We start from the raw sequence: 21,239 nt of genomic DNA on the forward strand, positions 1-21,239 counted from the left end.
TTTTCTAATCTGTAAATTGAGGGGGGGTTGGGGGGAAGATGAACTAGATAATCTCCAAGGGTTTTTAAGCTCTAAATTCATGAACTTGTGATTTCAAGGAAAGGGAGAATATCTTTGGAGTTGGTGATGGGAAAAGAAATGAAGATAAGCATTCAAGGTCCAAGCAACCTGACAGGGACCTCTGGCCTATGAGTAGTCAGGACTATGCAGAGAAGTAAAATATTATTCAATAACCCTTAAAAAACAAACCACAAACAAATAAAAAAACCCTCACTATGTAGATACTCCACTTCCCCTCTGCTTCAGAAGGTCCTTTGATAGCAAGGAATGCAGACCCACCTGTTAGCAATTTCTGGTGGGTAGAGGCTAGAAGATTTTATTTGTTTTAATTATTATTATTATTTTAAAAAAGGGAAGTGGAAACAATGATAACATATGATGTTTCTTTTGAGATTTACATAATCCTCCAAGTCAAAGGAGGAAGAGAGATTCCCCCTCCTCACTCTAATTACTACAGACTATCTAGGGATGAATGGATGGAACTCTTTTTTATTGCCCGGGGAAAAGAAACAGACTCAAAAGGTACTACAGATCTAGAGCTAGAAATAACCTTAGAGGCCATCCAGTCCAATCCCTTTCTTTAATCTTAGACATTTTATACTATTCTGGAATATTTATATTGCCTGTGAGATCACAACCTGAGACTACCATATCAGAAGATACAGTTAGATATAGAACTAAAGATCTCGTTTATATGTATTCAAAATGAGTACTTGTTCAGTTACACAAGGAATAAATAGAAAGTCAGAATTTGAAACCAGATCTCCTGACACCAGAATACTCTTCAGTACTCTTACCATATTATCACTGTGAAATGGAAATTAGGTATAACCTCTAAGTACCAGAAAATGACCTGATGTAGCTTTAGTGCCAAGGGGATGCTCCAATATGCTGCAAAGAGGAAAGATATTTAAAATTTCCTTCATGCGATCATTTTGGTAATGTGTGTCATTGTAAAATAATAGGGTCAATAAGTAGGAAGGACTCTGAGAGGTCATCTGTTCCAACCTATTGAGGTATTTTGATTCTTTCTTCAGCACCCCTGATAAAGGGTCACTAAGCCTCTGTCTGAACATCTTCATTGACAGAGATCTAAGCATTTTATGAGGCAGCCCTAAATATTGGTAGAGCTTTAATGATTAATACTGATCCCAAATCTACCTCTCTGTGCCTTTTACCACCTGGTCCTGTAGGCAAACAAAACCTATGAACTTTTCTTATGACAGGGTTTCGGGATTTTAAATAAAGCAATCTTGTCTACTAAAATTTCACCTTCTGACAAAATCATAATATGACAACATAAACAAAAGTTTCTCCTATTTTATACTCCTCTCAGCATCATTAATTCAAAAAATGTAAGTGTAATGAAAGTACTAGCTCTCATTACATTATTATTACTAATTCTTTGTACATTGCTTTTATACATTAAAAATCATTCTTCTGAGAAAGTTCCATAGGTTTGTACCAGACTACCAAAGGAACCCCTAAGACAAAAAGGGTAAGAACCTTTGGACTAGATGATTTCTAAGAATCTTCCAAGCCAAAATGTTTATGATTCTATCTCATAATACTGGGATGAAAAGGAACAAAAAATGAAACCAATAATCAGTGGTGAAATTCCTAGGGACCCAACCCTAACACGTAAGGGAAAAGAGCATCATTATGTTTGCTAAGCTCATTAAATACATCTGGTCACATTGTCTATGGATTGTTTCAAAGTCTTAACATAAAGTTAATAGACTTGGGACTTTAGGAGATAAAATTTAGGACTTAGAGGGACTTCACATACCAACTTGTCTAACTCACTGAGAAAACTATACTTGACTTCTCTAATTTCCCAGAAGCAGCAAGCTGGAATTTGAACCCATATCTTCTGTCATAAAAATCCAACACTCATTTCCCCTATAAAATTTTCATCCTTCTCTTTATCACAAGGCAAGCATTCCTGTAGAATCACAATATTTTTGTTTCTAGCCTTGTGCACCCAATATAACCACAGCTTTCATGAGAACCTGTCCAAAAGCTGATTATAATATCATGAAATCCAAACTCAAATGCTGAAGTACCTAGTTCACATTTGATATCATTAAGGGAAAGAGGCAAGGGAGCAGATAGGAATTAGGTGAGTGAAACACAAAACCTTCCTAGGACAATGCCAAATGATCAGGATGGCAAAATATAAATTGATATGATATATGGACTGCCTGTATTTATAGTGCCTGTGTCATCATAATCTAAGACTACCTAATATCAGATGATACAGATAAGATATATATATCTATAGATCTAGTCTATATGTATTCAAGTATATGATGACTTTCGAGGCCTTTCACTGTACCCCTGCTCAATTTCACTAAGTATATAAGAATGAGATGGATAAAGGACAGGGTAGAAATTCAAAATGTATCAGGAAAAGCAGAGGTCACTTTGCAGAAGGTCTCATTGAAGGAGACAAATCTAAGGAAGGATTTGAAGATTGGAAACATAGTTTTGTGACAAGTAGTATATGTTTAAGTTGGTTCCAGAAAACAGCACTGGTCAAGTGAATGTTTGAAGGTGAAAGAGTACTAATAGAGAGAAAGGTTCAGGAGCTCACTTAGAGCTTCTGATTTAGAGACTTTTTTTAGGGACCTTGTAAGTCATCTGTTATCTTGAAACTCTTTTTATAGATGAGGAAACTAAAACAGCTTAAGTAACTCCTGATGGTCACATAGCAAGAATTTATAAGGACTATGATTTAAATACAGATCTTCTGACTCAAAATGTAGCATTTTTTACTATGCTTTACTGGAAACAAGAGTTAGTTGAAAATTAAGAGGACATGCAGTTAGTGAGTGGTAGGGTATATTGGACAAAAGCCTTTAAGAGTGAAATCAATTTTGTTTTTATTTAGCTGACAAGTAGGAATCCAGGATAGCAATATGAACAGGAGGCATAAGACAAAACAAAAACAAAAACAAAAAACTCAAAACGTTATAGCCAAAAGGATATGGTAGAAATCTATGGAAAATAAAATGAAAACCAATGCAAAGGACCTTGGGACCATGGACATTGTGGAGATGAAGAAGGACCAAAATGATTAATATGATATATAGATGCTCTCAAAATTAACTGAAATCATTATCTCTCCATAGTTTAGTAGATGAGATTCCATGGCTAAATTATTTCTCTTCTTGTGACCTTCCTTCAGATGGTGATCTTTACTGCCATAGCTAGACCGATGGCAAGATGAAAAATATCCTTTCCTTAAGCTTTTCTTCTTGGTATAAATGGGTGGAGCTTGTGTCTTCCTTGTATAAGGAACCCAAAGCCACTTTCATACCTTCTAGGACAGAAGCTAACTACTCTAAAGAAGAGGCCAAAACAGAGAAAGTGACCAATTTTCTTGGATAGCTAAGCAAGACACTAGGTTCTGATCTTATGTCTATTCTAAAGCATTTGCTAAGAATTACTGAAAATTTAAGAGTTAACTCAAAGAGAAAAGGAGAAAGGGACCCTCTTTTTCTAAGAATTTTTATCCAGGTTTTCCCTCTCATAGTTCTAAACAGCCAAGAAATAGTTAATGACAAAATTGACTGCATGGACCCTTCAAGAAAGGTCAAAGGAGTGATTTTTCACTTAAAAACATCTGTGTTGAAAGAACAAGACTTTCTCATGTTCATAAAACTACTAGTTTCCAAAGTTCCTAGACCCCCCTTTCCCCTTTCTTCTGATTCTATGCTTTTCTAATTAGAAGCCATGAGTCTAAAGTTGTGTGTGAGGTTAATTACCAGTCAAATTACCTGAAGAAAACCACAACTGATGCCCAGTCTCCAACAGAGAGCAATCACACCAAGAGTAGAAACAGAGGAAACATCTGACCCATGTTCCTTTTCATGGGATGTTTCTGCCATTCCTGACTATGTGCAGAACAGAGTGTCCAAGAACTTCATTATCTCCTTTTTCCTTGCCAGGCCCCCCATTTTAATAAGTTGGGGGTTCAATAATACTCTAAATACGGGACTACTAGCTGTACTTTCTGGAAGAGCATGAAGTTTTTTTGCTTAATTGTTATACTTCAAACTAGTTTACCCCTAGGGAGGTGACCCAGTGAGAAGCCATGTCCCACCTTATGTAAGCTGTGAGGAAGGGATCAGGAGAAGGATAGGAACCATTTACAGTTGAATAACTGAAGTTTTTTTGGTGACCTCCCAACTCAACCATCTGAATGTGTGCAAAAAAGCAAGAGAGAAATTTCTCTTGGCTTCCTCTATTTGATTTCACAGATATGGTTGGTGGTGTGTAAATTAGAATGATTGCACTCACTTCCTAGGGCAATTTCAGCTGTCATAAGAAAACTGCTGAGTAACAAATCCGTCACCACATAAATGAATTCCTCCAAACAACTTGGGCCATCCAATGAGCTGATTCCTCCCTCAGCAGCTGGTTGCTTCCTCTGGCATGTAGTGACTCACATCTGTATCCAAGTACAATTTTGCTGCAGGTGTTTGGAGAAGCCCTTCACTTTTATCCAACCACAACACAACTCTGGATCAGTATGATGAGCTCCACAGTTGGATTAATTAAACTTCTCAAGTATTTTGGTTCCTTCCTTTTCTAACTTTCCAGGAGAACATGAGTGCTACTCCAGCACCAGACAAGCTCAGCAAGAATCTTCATGATGGAGTTAGTGGAACCAGCATGGGAGGAAGTTCCTAATTTATGTGCCAAACAGTTTCTATAAATCAAAAGTATGGAATCTCTGATGGCAAATGAGACTATTAGTGCTAGGAAGAAATTTTAAGATCAAGTAAATGACTTGTCTAAGGTCACCTAAGGACCTGGAGATAGAACTCAGGGTGTTCTGAGTCTCAGTCATGTGTTTTTTTCACAGCACCATACCACCAAAATTTTCTCTCTCTGCTTATGGTTTGAATGATTGACAGGCTTGCTGCTGAGGATCTCAAAGATATGAAAAATGCCTCTATACGTGTGTGTGTTCATGCAGGTAATTCCAAATGCACATGCACTTAAAAGTTCCAGGCTTTTTCATATACTTCTCTATTCCTTTCCATTGTGGGAATCCCTCTTACCCTTCAACTCCTGACTTCTTAGACTTCTTTCAAGTCTTATTTAAAATCCTCCCATCTGCAAGAAACACTTCCTATTCTCCCTTAATGCTAGCACTTTCCTTTGAGATCTCATGAATTTATCTTGTATCTATCTTGTTTGGACATTGTCTCCCCCACTATGTTATATAAGCTCCTTGAAAGCAGTGAGGTGTTGTGTTTTTTTTGTTTGTTTTATTGCTCTTTCTTTGTATCCATATTTCTAAGCATAGTGCCAGGCACAAGAACATTGTACATTCCTTCACTTGAAATTTCTTTCCAGTGTAGCTAAGATAGAAAGTTATAGGGAGAGCCTAGTTTAGATTGGGAAACAGTTTGAGCAAAGGAACAAAGACAAGAAAACATAGGGTGTTTTGAAGGGATTAGAGTTGGTTATACTAGAGGTACCATGTAAAAGAATAAGATCTAAGACTAGAAAACGCAGTTTGTAGTTAGACTGCAGTGGATCTTGAATGAAATACTAAGTATTTGGATTTTATAGAGTGAACAGTGGGAAATGAATGGGATTGCCTGAGTGAAAGGGTGACCATTTATCTCATTAATTCAGGCAAGATGGGAACAGTGAGTCCCAAAGTGTCTTTTTTCTCAGTTGAGGTATTTTGAAGAGTTTAACTGAAAATTGTACAGTTAATATTATTCTTGCTTGGTAAATTGAAGAAAAGCTTTACTCTTCTAACTGAAGCTTCTCCCTATCCATTTTCAATGGATAAGCCAAATTTATTTCCTTCTGCTTCTTGAAATCTCTACATAAGCTAGTGATCTAGAAATTAATCTGAAAGGGGTAATCCCCATGCATACAATATGTCAGTTTCAAGGAAGGACATTGAGATGACATTGAACCAGTATGCTGATTCACAGGTCAGGATCATAAAGTCTATTGAGTCTAACCTCATTTTATAGAAGAATAAAAAGGCATAGAGAGATGAAATGACTTATCTAGTATTACACAGCTATTGAGTATCAGAGGTGAGATTTGAACCCAATATTTTTTACTCTAATTCCAGAGCTCCTCTTTATTATGCTTTTTCACAATTATTTTGGTTTGACAGAGATGAGCTTTTCCTAAAGGAATGAAATTATAGTAAGCAAATGTTACCTAAACTGAACACCTAATGGATCAATTAGATTGTAAGTTCTGAGGGCAGGGACTCTCTTTTTCTTCTTTTTTATTTTCCCAGTACTTAGCATAGTTCTTGACACATGAACTTTTAATAAATGATTCATTTATTCATTTGGACAACATGCTTTCCCTGTGTTTTATAAAAAGGACTACTTTTCATATTCTACTTCACCAGTCTTATCTCATATTATACCCATCTGTAGTCTATGATTAGCAGTAGACAATTCTGACTTCTAAACCCATTGTATTTATTGAATCACATTATACTCTCTCATACCTTCAAGCATTTGCTTATGCTATATTCAAAATGTCCTTTCTCCTCTTTGCCTATTAAATTATATCTATCCTTTAAAATTCTACTCAAATTCAATCTCCTAATTACTCCACAAGGCAAAGACTTCTCCCTGAGAATTCTTAAACCTCCTCTAATTTTTATTTTCCAACTTATATACTTATAATTGAATATTGTATATTCTAACTACATATCTTAGTCCTGGCGTTAGTCTCTCCTAGACTGTGAGCTCCTTGAGGGCAGGGACTATCTCATAAAAATTTTGTATTTTCTTGACATTATACAGTGGGGGCTTAATATGTTATTATTGTAATTATTGCTTTACTCTTTAGGCTCTAACTTCCTATCTGACTCTACAACTCTTTTCTCTTTGGTGCCAATGTGAAGATCAACATAAAAATGATAAATGAACCCTAAGGGAGTTTTTGATCTAAGATGGGAAATTAAATGCCAGTCTGAAGAGAGCACAGGGAAGAAAGGAGATGAAGAAGGAAGAGAGGTGGAGGTGGTGAGACTCTTGCCTGACTCTACAAGTCTAGTTCTGTGAAAAGTGGGGAAACCCAAGGAAAATAAACCTTACAAGCAAACAAACAAACAAACAAAAATATACAGAGGAGAATGCCCTAACTCAATAAACCCTTTCTTCAGAGCTGACATGAGAAAGTTTACTTTCAGACTCTTAGAAATGAGTGTGTGGTTTTGAGGATGAATTCCGTTCTGTTGAAGAATAGCACCCTGCATGTCTGTGTATCTGTGGCTTAGTAACTACATTACAATCTTGGAGAGCCCTGTTTACATTTTTTACATGTTTTTTGGGTACAGAACATGAAACTAAATTACACAGCAAAAGCTATCCTGCCTAGGGTCTGGTTCTCCCCACCCCTATTTTATATACATATATATTAATATACATATTAATATATATATATATAATGTATGTTTTTTTCTTTTTAAAAGCTTTTAGTGGGGCTTTAATGACAGTGTTGCAAGCGAACTTTCTGGCATCATTTCAAATAAAATTTTGTTAAGCAACTAAAAGAGAAGAGGACCATAGGATTCAGAGCCAGAAGACACCTTGGAGATCATCCAGTCTAATTCCTTAATACAAATGGGGAAATTAAGGCCAAGAAGGAAATGAGTGACTTCAGCAAATTGCAGACTTAAAGTGGGTCTCAGAAGGTCTTCTAAGACCAAAATAAATACAAGCAATAAGTAGCAAAGGTGACATTCAGTTCCTCAGATATCAAATGGACTAACCAAACTAATTTTGTGCTCTAAAGAACCATACATATCTATTGCACCTTCCTTCTCCTTCTCACCTAAGAATGTCTCTGTGCAGAGTCGATGTTTAATAACACTGTTGTATTGAATTGTAGATAAAGTGGAAAAATTGATTCTACTTTTTACTCCCAATAGAAATGGAATACTAATGTACATTCTAATGTAACTATCAACACCTCCACCCCTCTAGCCTCTATCTACTAATCTCTGGGCCTTCATCAAAAAAGACCAGCAAACAAGTAAGGAAGAGAAAATTATTTCTATTTGTAGCAATCTCTTATGCTTTTGATATTATTTTTCTTAGCTTTCTTTACTTCTCTTTGACATTTTCTCTTTCTACTACTTTCAGTGTGTCATGAAAAGGGAATATATATTTTGATCAAGCTTATGCCAACCAACCATTTAATGTAGGACTGTAAGAGTGTAGGATTATAGCTTGAGAAATGGAAAGGATCTCAGTGGTTATCAAAGCTAATTCTTTGATTAGAGAAGAAGAAATTGAAACTCAAAGAATTTGTCTTGTCCAAAGTCTCTTAGATAGCAATTATCTGAGACAGGTTTTAAAACCAGGTCTAGAGCCCAAGTCCAGAATCTTATCTAAGTCTTTTCACTTTTTGAAAATACCATTGGATCCTTCGGTTGATTGATGAATCTGATTGAACTCAGTGAAACTCACTAAAACTCTTCCATAAATGTCAGGTGGCCAGGAGATTTTAGGTGAGGGCAGAGCTAACATTAAAGGTTTTATAATTATTGGAATGCAAAAGGATCTTGGTGCTTGTCTAGTCTAAAGGAACCGAATTTCAGAAAGAGGAAACAATGTCACTCAATCACAGAGTTGCAACTAGAGCCCAAGTTTCCTAAACTGATCCTCTCTAGTAATACTAGACCACATTTCTACAGTGCTTAAATATAGATACTTAGAATGATATATAGATACCTAGATAAAGAGACAGAGATATACATGCATGTATATATGTATATAAACATATACATATTTGTATGTTTATGGATATGCATATATTTCTTTAAAGCAGCCCTGTGAGGTAGATATAAATATTTTCATCCTCTAGGTTAAGAAACTTAGACTTACCTAGGGGAAGTGATTTGTTGATGATCTAACTTCCAGTAAGTGTTAGAGAATAGCCTTGTACCCATGTTGTCTAACATCAAAACCATGGTTCTTTCTACTACAGCACCCTACCTTTTAATATATGGCTTTGGTCTTTGGCAGACTTGCCATAGAGGATCTTCACTAAAAAATTCTAGGCTACCATAGAAGAGACATGAGTCTCTGTAGATTCTCTCAACTGCTGAAATTCCAAAAGCTAAGAATTTAGTGCCATACCCCAACCCTGTATTACTCCCACAACTGCCTTCTCCACTCTTATTCACATGCTGCTGAACAGTGCTGGAGGAAGTCATACAACTGTGCTGACTGGACCCACAACAAATTTATGTTATCTAATCTCAATTAGATTCTTCAGGCAGCAAGACAATCCCTTTAACTCTTCTTCAGTTGACTATCTTGCTCCCCACAGTGACTGTTTCTAACCTTTACATCTTTTCTCAAGTTTCCCATATCACCTCCTACTAACTTCTCAGCAGTGGCATACTTTACTGAGAAAATAGGTCATATGCAGTGAAATTCCATTTTCCTATTTTACATTTTAAACTTCCATTGCTAGCATTCCTTATCCTCCCATATTTTTTTTTGGATCAAATCTGATGAAGGGTTGGTCCTTTCCTAACTAGAGGTCAATATTTTTACTTGAGTCCTTGATCTCAACTGTCAAGAAATATATCAGTGTGTTTCTGCTATCTTCCATTCCAACATCACCAACTTCAATCTCTCCTTTTTTTTCTTTTCACTCTACAAACATGCTCATATTTTCCCCATCCTTAAAAAACTTTCTCTTTCCCCAATTATTCCCTTATACTATCATCTTATATCTCTTCTGCCATTCCTAAGTAAATTCTTAAGGTGAGAATGTATGGATGGTATGAGGGAAACATGACTACTCTTATTGCCTCTACATTTTTTTTGTCCCTTCTACAATTTCATGTAAATTCTTCTTCCATCTTCTCACTCAACTGAAAATGCTTTCTCCACATAACACAGATGAGCACACACCTCCATCATAATCTATTATTCCTCAGTTTTTATGAGAGTGCTCTTTTCTGGTTCTCTTCCTAACTTGCTGATTGCTTCTTCTCAGACCTCTTTCCCAGATTATCTATCATTCGTATACTTCTTTATTATGCATGGGTTTATCTCAATTTAAACCATTATCTTTTCGCTTTTTATATATATTATCTTTTGTCTGTCTCCTCAGCTCCTATATAATCAACTTCCATCTCTATATTTATGACTCCTAGATCTAAATAACCAACTATAATCATTCTCTTTAATTTCTGTCCTGTATTATCAACTGCCAGGTAGAAATATCCAAATTATTAAATATGCTTCAAAGAGAGTTCATTGCATTTCCCCTGCCAAGTTCTCTCTTTAAAATTCCTTATTTCTAATAATGGTACCACTGTCTGGAAGTCCAAGATCAACAACCTTAGAGTTATGCTCAAGTCTTCACTCTACCTCCTGCTTCACATTCAATCAATTACCAAGTATTGTGGATACTATCTTCAAAATATATCTCTCATATGAACCCTCTTTCCTTTCAAAGAACTACTGTGTTAATCCAGTCTCTTATTATCCCTGGAAGAAAATCTGCTCCATTTTCTGCTGAAGAGGACCTCCAGGACCTTGAGGATGTATGCCTCTCTGCTCTGGATGACAATGCCTAAAGGGAAATTTCTGCTTTTAGGAAATTTTAGAAAGACAGCAAAATTTAAGAAATAGTTCTATGAGGGAACAAATTATCACATTACACCTGGACATACATTTTTTTCAAATTTTGCGTTACTATGCTTTCTAATAAGGAGGCATCTTGTACCAGTCTAATAATGATAATAATAATAATAATAATAATAATATAATAATAATAATAATAATTCACATTTCTGAAATCTTCTAATTGGTCTCCTTACCTTAAATCTCTCTTTCTCTCCAAGCTATCCTTTTCTAAGCTGCCAAATTATTCCTAAAACACAGGTCTGACTATTTCATTTCCTTGATCAATATATTCTGGTATTTCTAGGCTACAATACTAAATTTTCTATTTGACATTTAAAATTTTTTCACAATCTGTCTCCCATTTCCTTTACTGTCTCCTTTGCGCATCTTTCCCCTTTATGTATCCTTTTTTTTTCCAGATAAACTAACATATTAACCATTCTGCCTGAACATGACTTTCTGCCTCCAATCTCCATGAGTTTAAATGGATTATTCCTTCTGTCCTCCTAACTTTCATCTTGTATAACATCTAGCTTCTTTTAAGATTCAGATCAAGTAATACTAGTCAAGACCTATTCTGATCATCCAAATACTAGCACCATCTACCTCTGGAAACTACTTTCTATTTACCTGGGTACATTTTATATCTATAGGTATTCATGTTGTTTTTCCTCCAAGAGAATGTCAGCTCCTTCAGTGCAGAAACTATTGCTTCTCTTTGTATTTTTAGCATTTAATATTTTGCCTGACACATAATATGAAACAAATGCTTGTGAATTGAATCAATGAATGGTAGAAGTTAAGTCTCTCTAGATTAGTAGGTGTGAAGTATTCTGCCTACCTTTAAGTAAGTTCTAGTGCCTTTCCCTGGTTGGTATACCACTTGGCTCCTTTCCATATTTTGCCTTTGTTCTGGGTGTGCATTTTTGTGAGATACACAAAAAAGAACACATTGTACCAGTCCCTGGTACTTGTTGTACTCTTTCCCCAGATGACTTGCATATGTGCTTTCCAAAAACTATTCTAAAACCACGGGGAGAAAACAAATCCCTAGAGTGTTTGGGAAAATTGCTTGGAATCTCCTCTGACATTTCATCTTATTTTTCCTTCTCTCTTCTTTCCTCAGATGATATGAGGAAAGAGTTGCTCCCTTAGGTTAGTGAGCGTCCTACTGAAAAAGATATAATAAATGGTGATGGAGAGAAGAGAAGATGAATGGAGAGATGGGAAGAAATGTTCTCGTAAAGTCATGTCCAACATTTTACACTTTGGGGCACTCATTGAGTTATTGCATCCAATCATATATTTTGGACAAGCTGGGTTCAGACATGACTGAACTGAAAATTGAATAGGAAGGAGAAGGAATGAGGTGGGGTTGTGTTAGGGAAACTACACATTATGTTTGGTGATGCCAAAGTGTTCATTGCCACAAAATAAAATAAAATACAAAAATCACAAATGTTCCACTATGACTACATGACTGTGAATTATAAAATGTTATGATAACAGAAGGAATAAAATCTCAAAAGCAATGAAAAGATACAAAATTTACAAATGATGACTTGGTCATAAAAAGTTATGTGAACTGCATTATCATTGACTTTTAAACCTGGTAAGGGAGGTATACTGATCATGGAATAAGATGAATGGATAATGGTCAAATAATCAGAGTTCTATGCTGGTATCTATGAAATATTATAGAAGAACAAAAGGCATAAATTTCTTTGGGGGTCACAGTGGAGAGAGATTCTGAATTTCCTCAATTCAGCAAGTTGAATTATTTTATTGTAATTTTCACCATTAACTTTTAATTCTATTATCTAGCCCAATGTTATAGATTAAGTTGATTATCTCATTGTCTGATTATCCATCAAGCATGACAAAAGACTGGATTTAAGGTTGAAGTATCTTGATTTGAAATCTAGGCCTGCTAAAGCATTTCATCCTTCTATATCTCACTTCTCTTAACTATAAAAGGAAGGGATTGAAATTGATGCTCTCTAAAGTCTCTTTTAGTTAACTATATGATTCTTGTATATTTAAAAAATTTATTCCCATGTGTTTATTCATCTATAAAGCAGAGGTTGAAATAAAAAAATAAATTTGGATGGCTATATTTTAACAGAGTTGGTTTCCTTTGCAATCCTATATATTTTATTTGATCCATTTAAAAGGATTTTCTAAGTAAATGTCCATAGGGCTTCACCAGGCTCACAAGGGATCCATGACACAAAAACAGTTAAGATCCCAGTATTTTTCCATACTCTGATGGATTACGTGAGGCAATAATATATAATTTGTCATTTGACTTATCTCTGTCTAGTGGCTTCACATTAGACTTCGGACATTTACTACCTTTGCAATTCTGTGCAAATCACTTAATCTCTATTTGTCTTAGCTTCCTTAATTGCAAAATGGGGATAACAATACCATCTACCTTGTGGTGTTGTTTTAAGTGATGATCTGGAACTTCAGAGGTGGTTAGGATGAATGTAACCATAAAAGGTACTGGGTCAATGGGAGAATGGGTAGCAATACTCTTAATCTCATTGTCCCACAGGGATACATAAGAATCATTTCTCCAGCTTCAGATACCTTTATTCTAACTTTCCATTAAACTTTATGATCAGGGTAGGCATAGAGCAATGTGTGTGCATACATTACACATGCATGTGTTTGTTTACATATAAGAAAGTAACCATAAGATAAAGTGGAAAATACCCAGAATCTAGCACATCTATTGAAACATTAAATGCACTTCAACAGAGGGAGAAAGGTATGGCACAGTATAGGAAGCATCCCAACACTGAAAGGTAGGGAGAAAATTAAACAATACCTTTAAGTAAATAGATCAAATTTCATCACAACAAACTTACCTGAGAAACTTTCTACAATTGTTCACATATACCTTTCTTGAAAGAAATATCTATCCTTGATTCCTAGGGAAATTTTCTTGAAAGAAATTCACTAGGAATCAAATGTATATATGTCTGCTCACTAATGGGCTCTCATCCTCTAAAGTCCTTGACAGTCATTCTGAGATGAGATCTATTGACTCAAATGTCACCTCACACAAACCTCATCTAATTCACTTGTTTGATGTGCCTCAATTTTCTCGGCCATAAAATGAAATTAGAACATACTTTGTTCTAAGATTCCTCCCAAGACTAACATTTTATGTTATAACATTCAATATTCTAAAGTCCTTTTCATTTTTTAAATACCAAATTTGATCTTCTAGGGTTCTACTAGCTATAGAATTCTGTGAAGTGTTATAATAAATCTCCCAAAGGTCAGTATTCTGACCAACATAGAACTATATTACCCATAGGTCCAGAGTTGCAAGGTACCTCAGAGGTCATCCAGTAAAATACCCCCATTTTACAGATTTTGTAGGGAGGTTAAATATCCTAAAGTCACCCAATAAGTGAAAGAGGAAGGATTTTTTTTTAGGTTTTTGCAAGGCAAACAGGGTTAAGTGGCTTGCCCAAGGCCACACAGCTAGGTAATTATTAAGTGTCTGAGGCCAGATTTGACCTCAGGTTCTCCTGACTCCAGGGCTGGTGCTCTATCCACTGTGCTACCTAGCCACCCCCAGAGGAGGGATTTTGAAGCCAGATTGTCTGACTCTGGAATAAGTCCTCTTTCTGCTGTACTCTAGTATAAAGCATAATTTTTGGCTTATAGTAGTAGGAGCTGAAACAATGCTTATTGATTGATTAAATTCACTAGTTGAGTCTCCAATATGAATGAAGAAGTTGCTAACTGAAATCACAGGCAACTGTCTCTTCTTAAAGAATTCAAGATTCTTTTTTTATTGCCTCTAGTAACATCTATGCTTGATGACTAGGAAAGAAAGGAAAATGTTCATTCTATTGAATTGTTCAGGAATAAATATCCTGATACACTTTTTTTTTAGGTTTATGCAAGGCAGATGGGGTTCAGTGGTTTGCCCAAGGCCACACAGCTAGGTAATTATTTAGTGTCTGAGACCGGATTTGAACCCAGGTACTCCTGACTCCAGAGCTGGTGCTTTATCCACTGCACCACCTAGCCGCCCCCTGATATACTTTTATTTTTTATTTTTTTTATTTTTTAGGTTTTTGCAAGGCAAACGAGATTAAGTGGCTTGCCCAAGTCCACACAGCTAGGTAATTATTAAGTGTCTGAGACCAGATTTGAACCCAGGTATTCCTGACTCCAAAACCGGTGCTTTATCCACTGCGCCACCTATCCGCCCCCGATATACTGTTAACACAGGTTTTGATATAATTTTGTTTCAGATTTTAATAGTAGCTAAAAATGTTGTAATGAGATCAATCCAATGGAAAAAAACAAGTATATATAGAAAGTAAGATTACAATTACATACCACAAAATATATCTGAGAAAAGATAGCAGGAATGTTCTTGAATTCAACAATTCAATGTCTAAATACCACAATAAACCCAATAAAGCTAGAATCTCTCTCTCTCTCTCTCTCTCTCTCTCTCTCTCTCTCTCTCTCTCAAAAAGCTGTCTTTGCTGAATGAATAACTTAAGACTCAGGAAAGCTTTTGAGTAATTATTTGGTTTAATTCCGTCATTTTAACAGATGGCAAAACTGAAATCTGTGAAAACAAATCTATTTGCCTAAGACCCAAAAGCTAGAAATTCAAGTAAGACTAGGACTGGGCTCAGGTATTTCAATTCCTATTCCAGGTTTCATCTCACAGCTCCACACTAGTAACCTCAAAACAAATATACTTAGGCAAAAATATAGGCACAAGAAAAGTTGGCTATCTAGTTGTACACCATTGGAGTCAAATAGGGAGGAAAGCCAATAAAGTTATTTGAACTATATCCAAAGGTAAAATAACCTGAGAATCCTACAAGGAAACAGAAGCATTGGAGCTGGGACTTTGAAAGATGGACTTGAGAGCAGAGGAGAGAGATTTTAGATAATGATCACAGAACATAGAAGTAAGAGTGACATTAGAGGCCAAGAGCACATAGGTCAAAATCAGCAGAGCCCCCGAGTCTAAATCAGTACTCTTTCTACTTCTCCATAAGTGTCTTTTTTTATATTTTTGTAAGGCAGTGAGGATAAGCGACTTGCCCAAGGTCACACAGCTAGGTAACAATCAAGTCTCTGAGGTCACATTTGAACACAGGTCCTCCTGACTCCAAGGCTAGTGCTCCATCCACTGTGCCACAACTGATTTTGAGGAAAATAGAGATGGTGGGTGGAGAGAGAGGAACAGATTGAGAAGAGGTCCCTGAGGAAGAAATGACTCTAAAAATCATAGATCAGTCTTTTATTAGTACATAGTATTCAAAAAAACAACCCAAAATAGGTAGGGGCCATAGAGTGTAGAGTCTTGATGAACAGCCTTAGAAATTAAGGTTCACTGACTTTATAAAAATAATCACAATAAGAGCTTATTTGCACTAGAGACTAACAATAATTTATTTAAAGGGACTTAAAACAGAATTATTGTCCTTAAAGAGAGCAAACCTCTACAAATAAAATGACCAGGCCCTTTGCAGGTTTGATCATAGCTTCTTGTCACTTACCTGTGATGCAGCTGGCTGACCAATGACAACCCAACCTGGACACTTCTGGTCCTGATGCGAGACAGAAACATTAGATGCCCACTGATCCAGGAAACCTTTTGGTGTGTAGACTCCACAGTCTTTAATGCTAGTCTTTTGCTCAAACTCTTCACATACCCCATCTCCATCATGGAAATAACATCGGCTGGGCTCATCTGCAGAAGGTAGACAAATGGAGAGGAAAAGCATATGGGAGCCTTTCTTACTTATTTGCCTGAGTTTGCTGTATCTTATCTAAGAAAATGATGTTAAGCATTAGAATCAAAGAATAAAAATGGAAAAAATGATCTTGGAAGATATTTTCTAATCCTTGTCTAAAGCAGGGATCTTTTTCTACAAAATCTTAAAAGGAAACTATAATCCACAATGCATTCAAAAATGATAGGGAAGGCATAACCTTGGACAGTGGTAATTTTTTAGGAAGCATATCCTATTCAATATTGAGTTAAAAATCCACGTCCCTATAATTTCTACCCACTTGTCCAAACTTTGGTCCTTGAAGGCCAATCACAATAAGTCTAATCCCTCTTTCATATATGCACTCCCAAAATATTTGAAGATATCAGTAATCATGATCCTTCCTCAAAAATATTCTTCTTTTTCATTGTTTTTTTCATTGTGTTTTATTCTGAAATTAAAATAACAAAAAAGAGAGCTTTGATATACCTAGCAGAACATGCACACTCACATATACTCACACACAAAACTTCCACTACTTAAGGCATGAATTTCCATTTCATACTTTCTGCTTAAAAGCAAACACTTAATAAATTCCACACGTATTCAAAACTGCTCAGCTTGTCTGTGCTTCTTTCTGAAATTCTTTCTATTCTTATCTGGGTATACATATACACAAATACACATACAAATATACACAAACATAATTTTATATATACATACATGTATGTATGCATGTATGTATGACATATTTCTCTTTCTGCACCTTGAGAAAATCACCTTTCAGTGAAGTAGATGTACAACTTCACAAAGTCTTCTGCAGACAGATTTAGTTATTATTCTTATTACAGTTCTCAAGGCTTCTAAAGTTGTTTTTAAACAACCCAGTTGTTTTTAAACAGCAAGCCTTTATAAAAACTGCTGTCTTGATTCTGCTCTTTTCACTTTGCTTCAGTTCATACCACAGAGGATTTTCAGCAATTGTCTCTTTCATCGTTTCTTACAATATAACAATATTCTATTATATACACATACTACAATGTGTAAAGTCATTCTTCAACTGATGAGGCATTACCTTGAATCTAATTTCTTTGTTGTTTTTTCTTTTCCCTCTTTAATCCCTCTCCTACTCTTTTTAGATGATACTCATATGCCATGAGTATAAGCCCTCTGGCCAGTAAAAGAGACATTTTGAGTTCACACATAGTGTTAATATATATATATATATATATATATATATTATATATGGCGCTATTTGGATATTTGGATAATTTAGGGTTAAAAACTCTTTTTTCTGGGTGTCTCAGGTAATTCAAGACTGAGAAGGGGTTTCATCCTATTACAGGAATAATGGAATACATTTATCCCTAGGGATTAGGTCGTTAATCAAAGCTACTTTTGTACCAAGTTAAACAAAACCTGGAAGAATAGATTTTAGAAGATCTCAATCAAAGTTTGTACCCATTCCATCAAGGAATCTTTGTCATCTAAATGGTACTCAAAAGGGCAGATTTTTTCCCCAATTAATTAGAAATTAAAGAACTAAAGACACAAATTCTCTGACAAGAATTGAATGGCACTTTAAAACAATGGTAAGTATTGTCTTGAGTCATTATCCATTATCAGACAACAATTAAAGTCCATAACAGAAGAAGAAGTAAGTTTGGTGTAGTAAAAACAATTATTCTGGAATTAAAGTTCAAAGTCTATTCCAACTGTTTACTACTGATTTGACACTAAAGCATTAATATCCCTTCTCAGGGCCTTTTTTCCCTCTTCACCTTTCAAATGAAAAGCGAACTGGATAATACTTATAGTTCATATGATCATAGATTTAGAGCTGTAAGGAACTTTAGAGGCCATCAATTCCAAACTCCTTATTTTACAGATGAGGAAACTGAGGTTCAGAAAAATTAAGTGAGTTGTCAGAGGTGTCACAGCTAGTAACACAAAAATTTGATTTGAACTCAGAACTTCTTGGTTCTAAGTTTAGCATTTCATCCCTTAGATGATACTTCCTTCCAAATCCAAGCTTTCTGATCTCAATCAGATCTGTATTTTTAGGGTGACTAAATAAGAGTCATTGAATGCAATGTCAGTTGAATTTTGAGTCCTTTCCAATTTCCTCGGGCCCCTGTTTACTTCTATAAACAGTTTAGATAGTAAAATACCATCACAAGAGCCAGAATAAATCAATTCATTATAATTCAATTATTTAATGATGGGCTATTTCCAACTGGGGATTCCAGTGACCAATAGTATGCCTGAGGGAGAGAGTCTGGACTGATGACAGAAATATGATCTGTGTCTTTGTAACACACATCTCTCATGGTATGAGGCCAAATTATATATAAATATATATATATATGCATATATATATGATAAAAATGTAATCTCATTTAATTGTGACCATCTGTAATGTCACTCCTCCCCATATTCTTTTTGCTTTTTTGAATTTTAAATGTTTTCCCAAGAATGCTTCTCTACATCACTTCCTAGATACCTCTTCCATAAGACAGTGGAAATGGGATCAAATCTTCAGTAAACAAGTGAGTTATCAGGGCTGCCTTTCAAATGTGGACCAATGGATGGATTAAAATGTCAGCATGATTAAGACATGAGATCATAGAATTGTAAAATAGAAAGAGAGCTTTAGATGAAATCTACCACTTAGGCTTTAAGCCAAAAGGCATCGTGGCAATACAGAGAAGAGGGATGATGCTGTAGTAAGTAAAGGACTAAGATTTGAGGGATGTGACTAACCATGTCATTTTCTTGAGACTCAAGATTTCATAAAGTGGGAACAGTAATACCTATTCTATCTACCTCACAGAGGTGTGTAAGGCTCAGATGGGATCTAATTCATGTGAAGTACTTTGTAAGCCTTAAAAGTGCTCAATAAAGACCAGTTCTTCATTTTATTCATGGTATCATCAGTAAGAATGATGGTGAGGGTGGTGATGATGAGAATAATGGGAAAGAGCTATATAAAATACTGGACTAATATTAGCATGCTATTCCTATTAAGAATCATTGGAAAAGTCATTAAGTGCCTTTCTTGATCAGTTTTTTCAGTCATGTCTGATTCTATATAATACATTTGGAGTTTTCTTGAGGAAGACACTGGAGAGGTTTGCCATTTCCTTCTCCATTTCATTTTATAAATGAAGCCCTGAGGCAAATAGAGATAAGTGATATACCAAGGGTCACACAGCTAATAAGCAACAAAGTTCAGATTTGAACTCACAAAGACAAATCTTGATGCCAGATCTGGCATTCTATATACTATAGTACAAGCTGTCTTGACTAATATTCTAAGATATTTGGAAAATGTGGATTCAAATCCTTTTTAAACCATTTATCAACTCTGAGCTTTGGAAACACTATTAATCCATAAAGGCCTCAGCTTCTCCATCTGCAATGGCAAAATTCTTGACCAGATGATCTCTACAGTATTTTCTCATTCTAATATTATATGATTCTGTTATCTTGATCTCTAGATTCAAGAGGCAGAAAGCATAAACTGAGTGTATCCAGATGGGGTGAACATAACCAATGGACAGGAGTAATCAATCTGGGAGTACTGACACCCTGGGTCATAGCTCTATGCATGCGTAAGCTTCCAGGCTACTACTTTTGAGTAAAGACATACATTTGTCCAAAACGTAAAAAGGGGACTGGAGTGGGGAAAGCAATACATTGATCTTCTCATGTTCCTCTAACATATTCAGATTTCAAAGAACATTACTAAAGAGTGTGTGGCTACCCACAATAGGAATTAAAAGTATTCAGGCACAAGTTGGAGGAAATCCTCCCTCTACCCTAAACCCTTCTCCTACCCTGCCAAATATCAGGGCTCTATTTGAATGAAAGAAGAAGCAAATTTTTGAAAAGCTTATCACTTATTCACTGCTCACATATCCTCAGATTCATGATGACTGGGATAATAAGGCTTCCAATGAACCAAAGGCCTTCCATCCCCCCTGCCAATATAGTGGTAAGATTCTATGATGGGTATAATTAAAGCATCAGCTCTACTCTAGTAAGATGCCTCAATTCATTTTCACATGAAAATAAAACCTCTGATTTCTATAATTTGGACTAGTGGTGTGTATGTGTATGTGCATGCACACATATGTGTGTCAGAGAGATAATTTTTGTGTTTATATGTATGTGTTTTTGTGCAGATGTCTGGGTGAATGTGTATGTGTATGTGTGTATGTATGTATGTGTGTGTGTGTGTGTGTGTGTATGCATGCATGCTTTCCAGACCAGTGAGTTCATCAGTCTATGGAATTCCCTATGTAGAAATTCTGATGCAAATTAATAGTTTGAAAGTGGTGCCTGAGGCATAAAAAGGTAAAATGATTTTTTTCATCTTGCTGCTAGTCTATGTCTTAGGCAGGCTTCAAATCCTAGTCTTCCTAACTTAGAGGCCAGCTGTTTATCCTCTACACCACACTGAATTCTCATGGAATTCTTACAGAGGCTAATTTCTTCCTGATCATGCTCAAGACCCCAATAAATCTGTCTGCTTGGAGTCAATAGAACCTGAGGGAGGATGAAAACAGAGAGACAGAGTTTTCTGAACTTCACGGAGACTATTCACTTCACTGCCAAGATCTTGTTGAACAAGACTGCTGGAGGTCTCTTCTCTAAACAAGACCCTATTACCTAGATAAGGTCTCCCTTCCATTCTTACTTGCTACTACTGACCCAGGGGTCATTGGTTGTATGTGTCAACTCCATGAGG

The 21,239-nt window shown here is 35.8% G+C and overlaps 1 protein-coding gene across 2 annotated transcripts in view; it reads right to left on the minus strand.

The window, feature by feature from the left end:
- Positions 1-21,239, minus strand: part of PAPPA (pappalysin 1) — a 277,647-nt gene that overhangs the window by 97,823 nt on the left and 158,585 nt on the right. For both annotated transcript variants that reach the window (XM_074211738.1, XM_074211739.1), the window contains exon 10: positions 16,271-16,464. In XM_074211738.1, the coding sequence (XP_074067839.1) occupies positions 16,271-16,464 (194 nt within the window). The remainder of the gene's footprint in view (positions 1-16,270; positions 16,465-21,239) is intronic.

This window comes from Macrotis lagotis, chromosome 1, assembly GCF_037893015.1.
Source record: "Macrotis lagotis isolate mMagLag1 chromosome 1, bilby.v1.9.chrom.fasta, whole genome shotgun sequence".
In the NCBI taxonomy this organism is placed as follows: domain Eukaryota; kingdom Metazoa; phylum Chordata; class Mammalia; order Peramelemorphia; family Peramelidae; genus Macrotis; species Macrotis lagotis.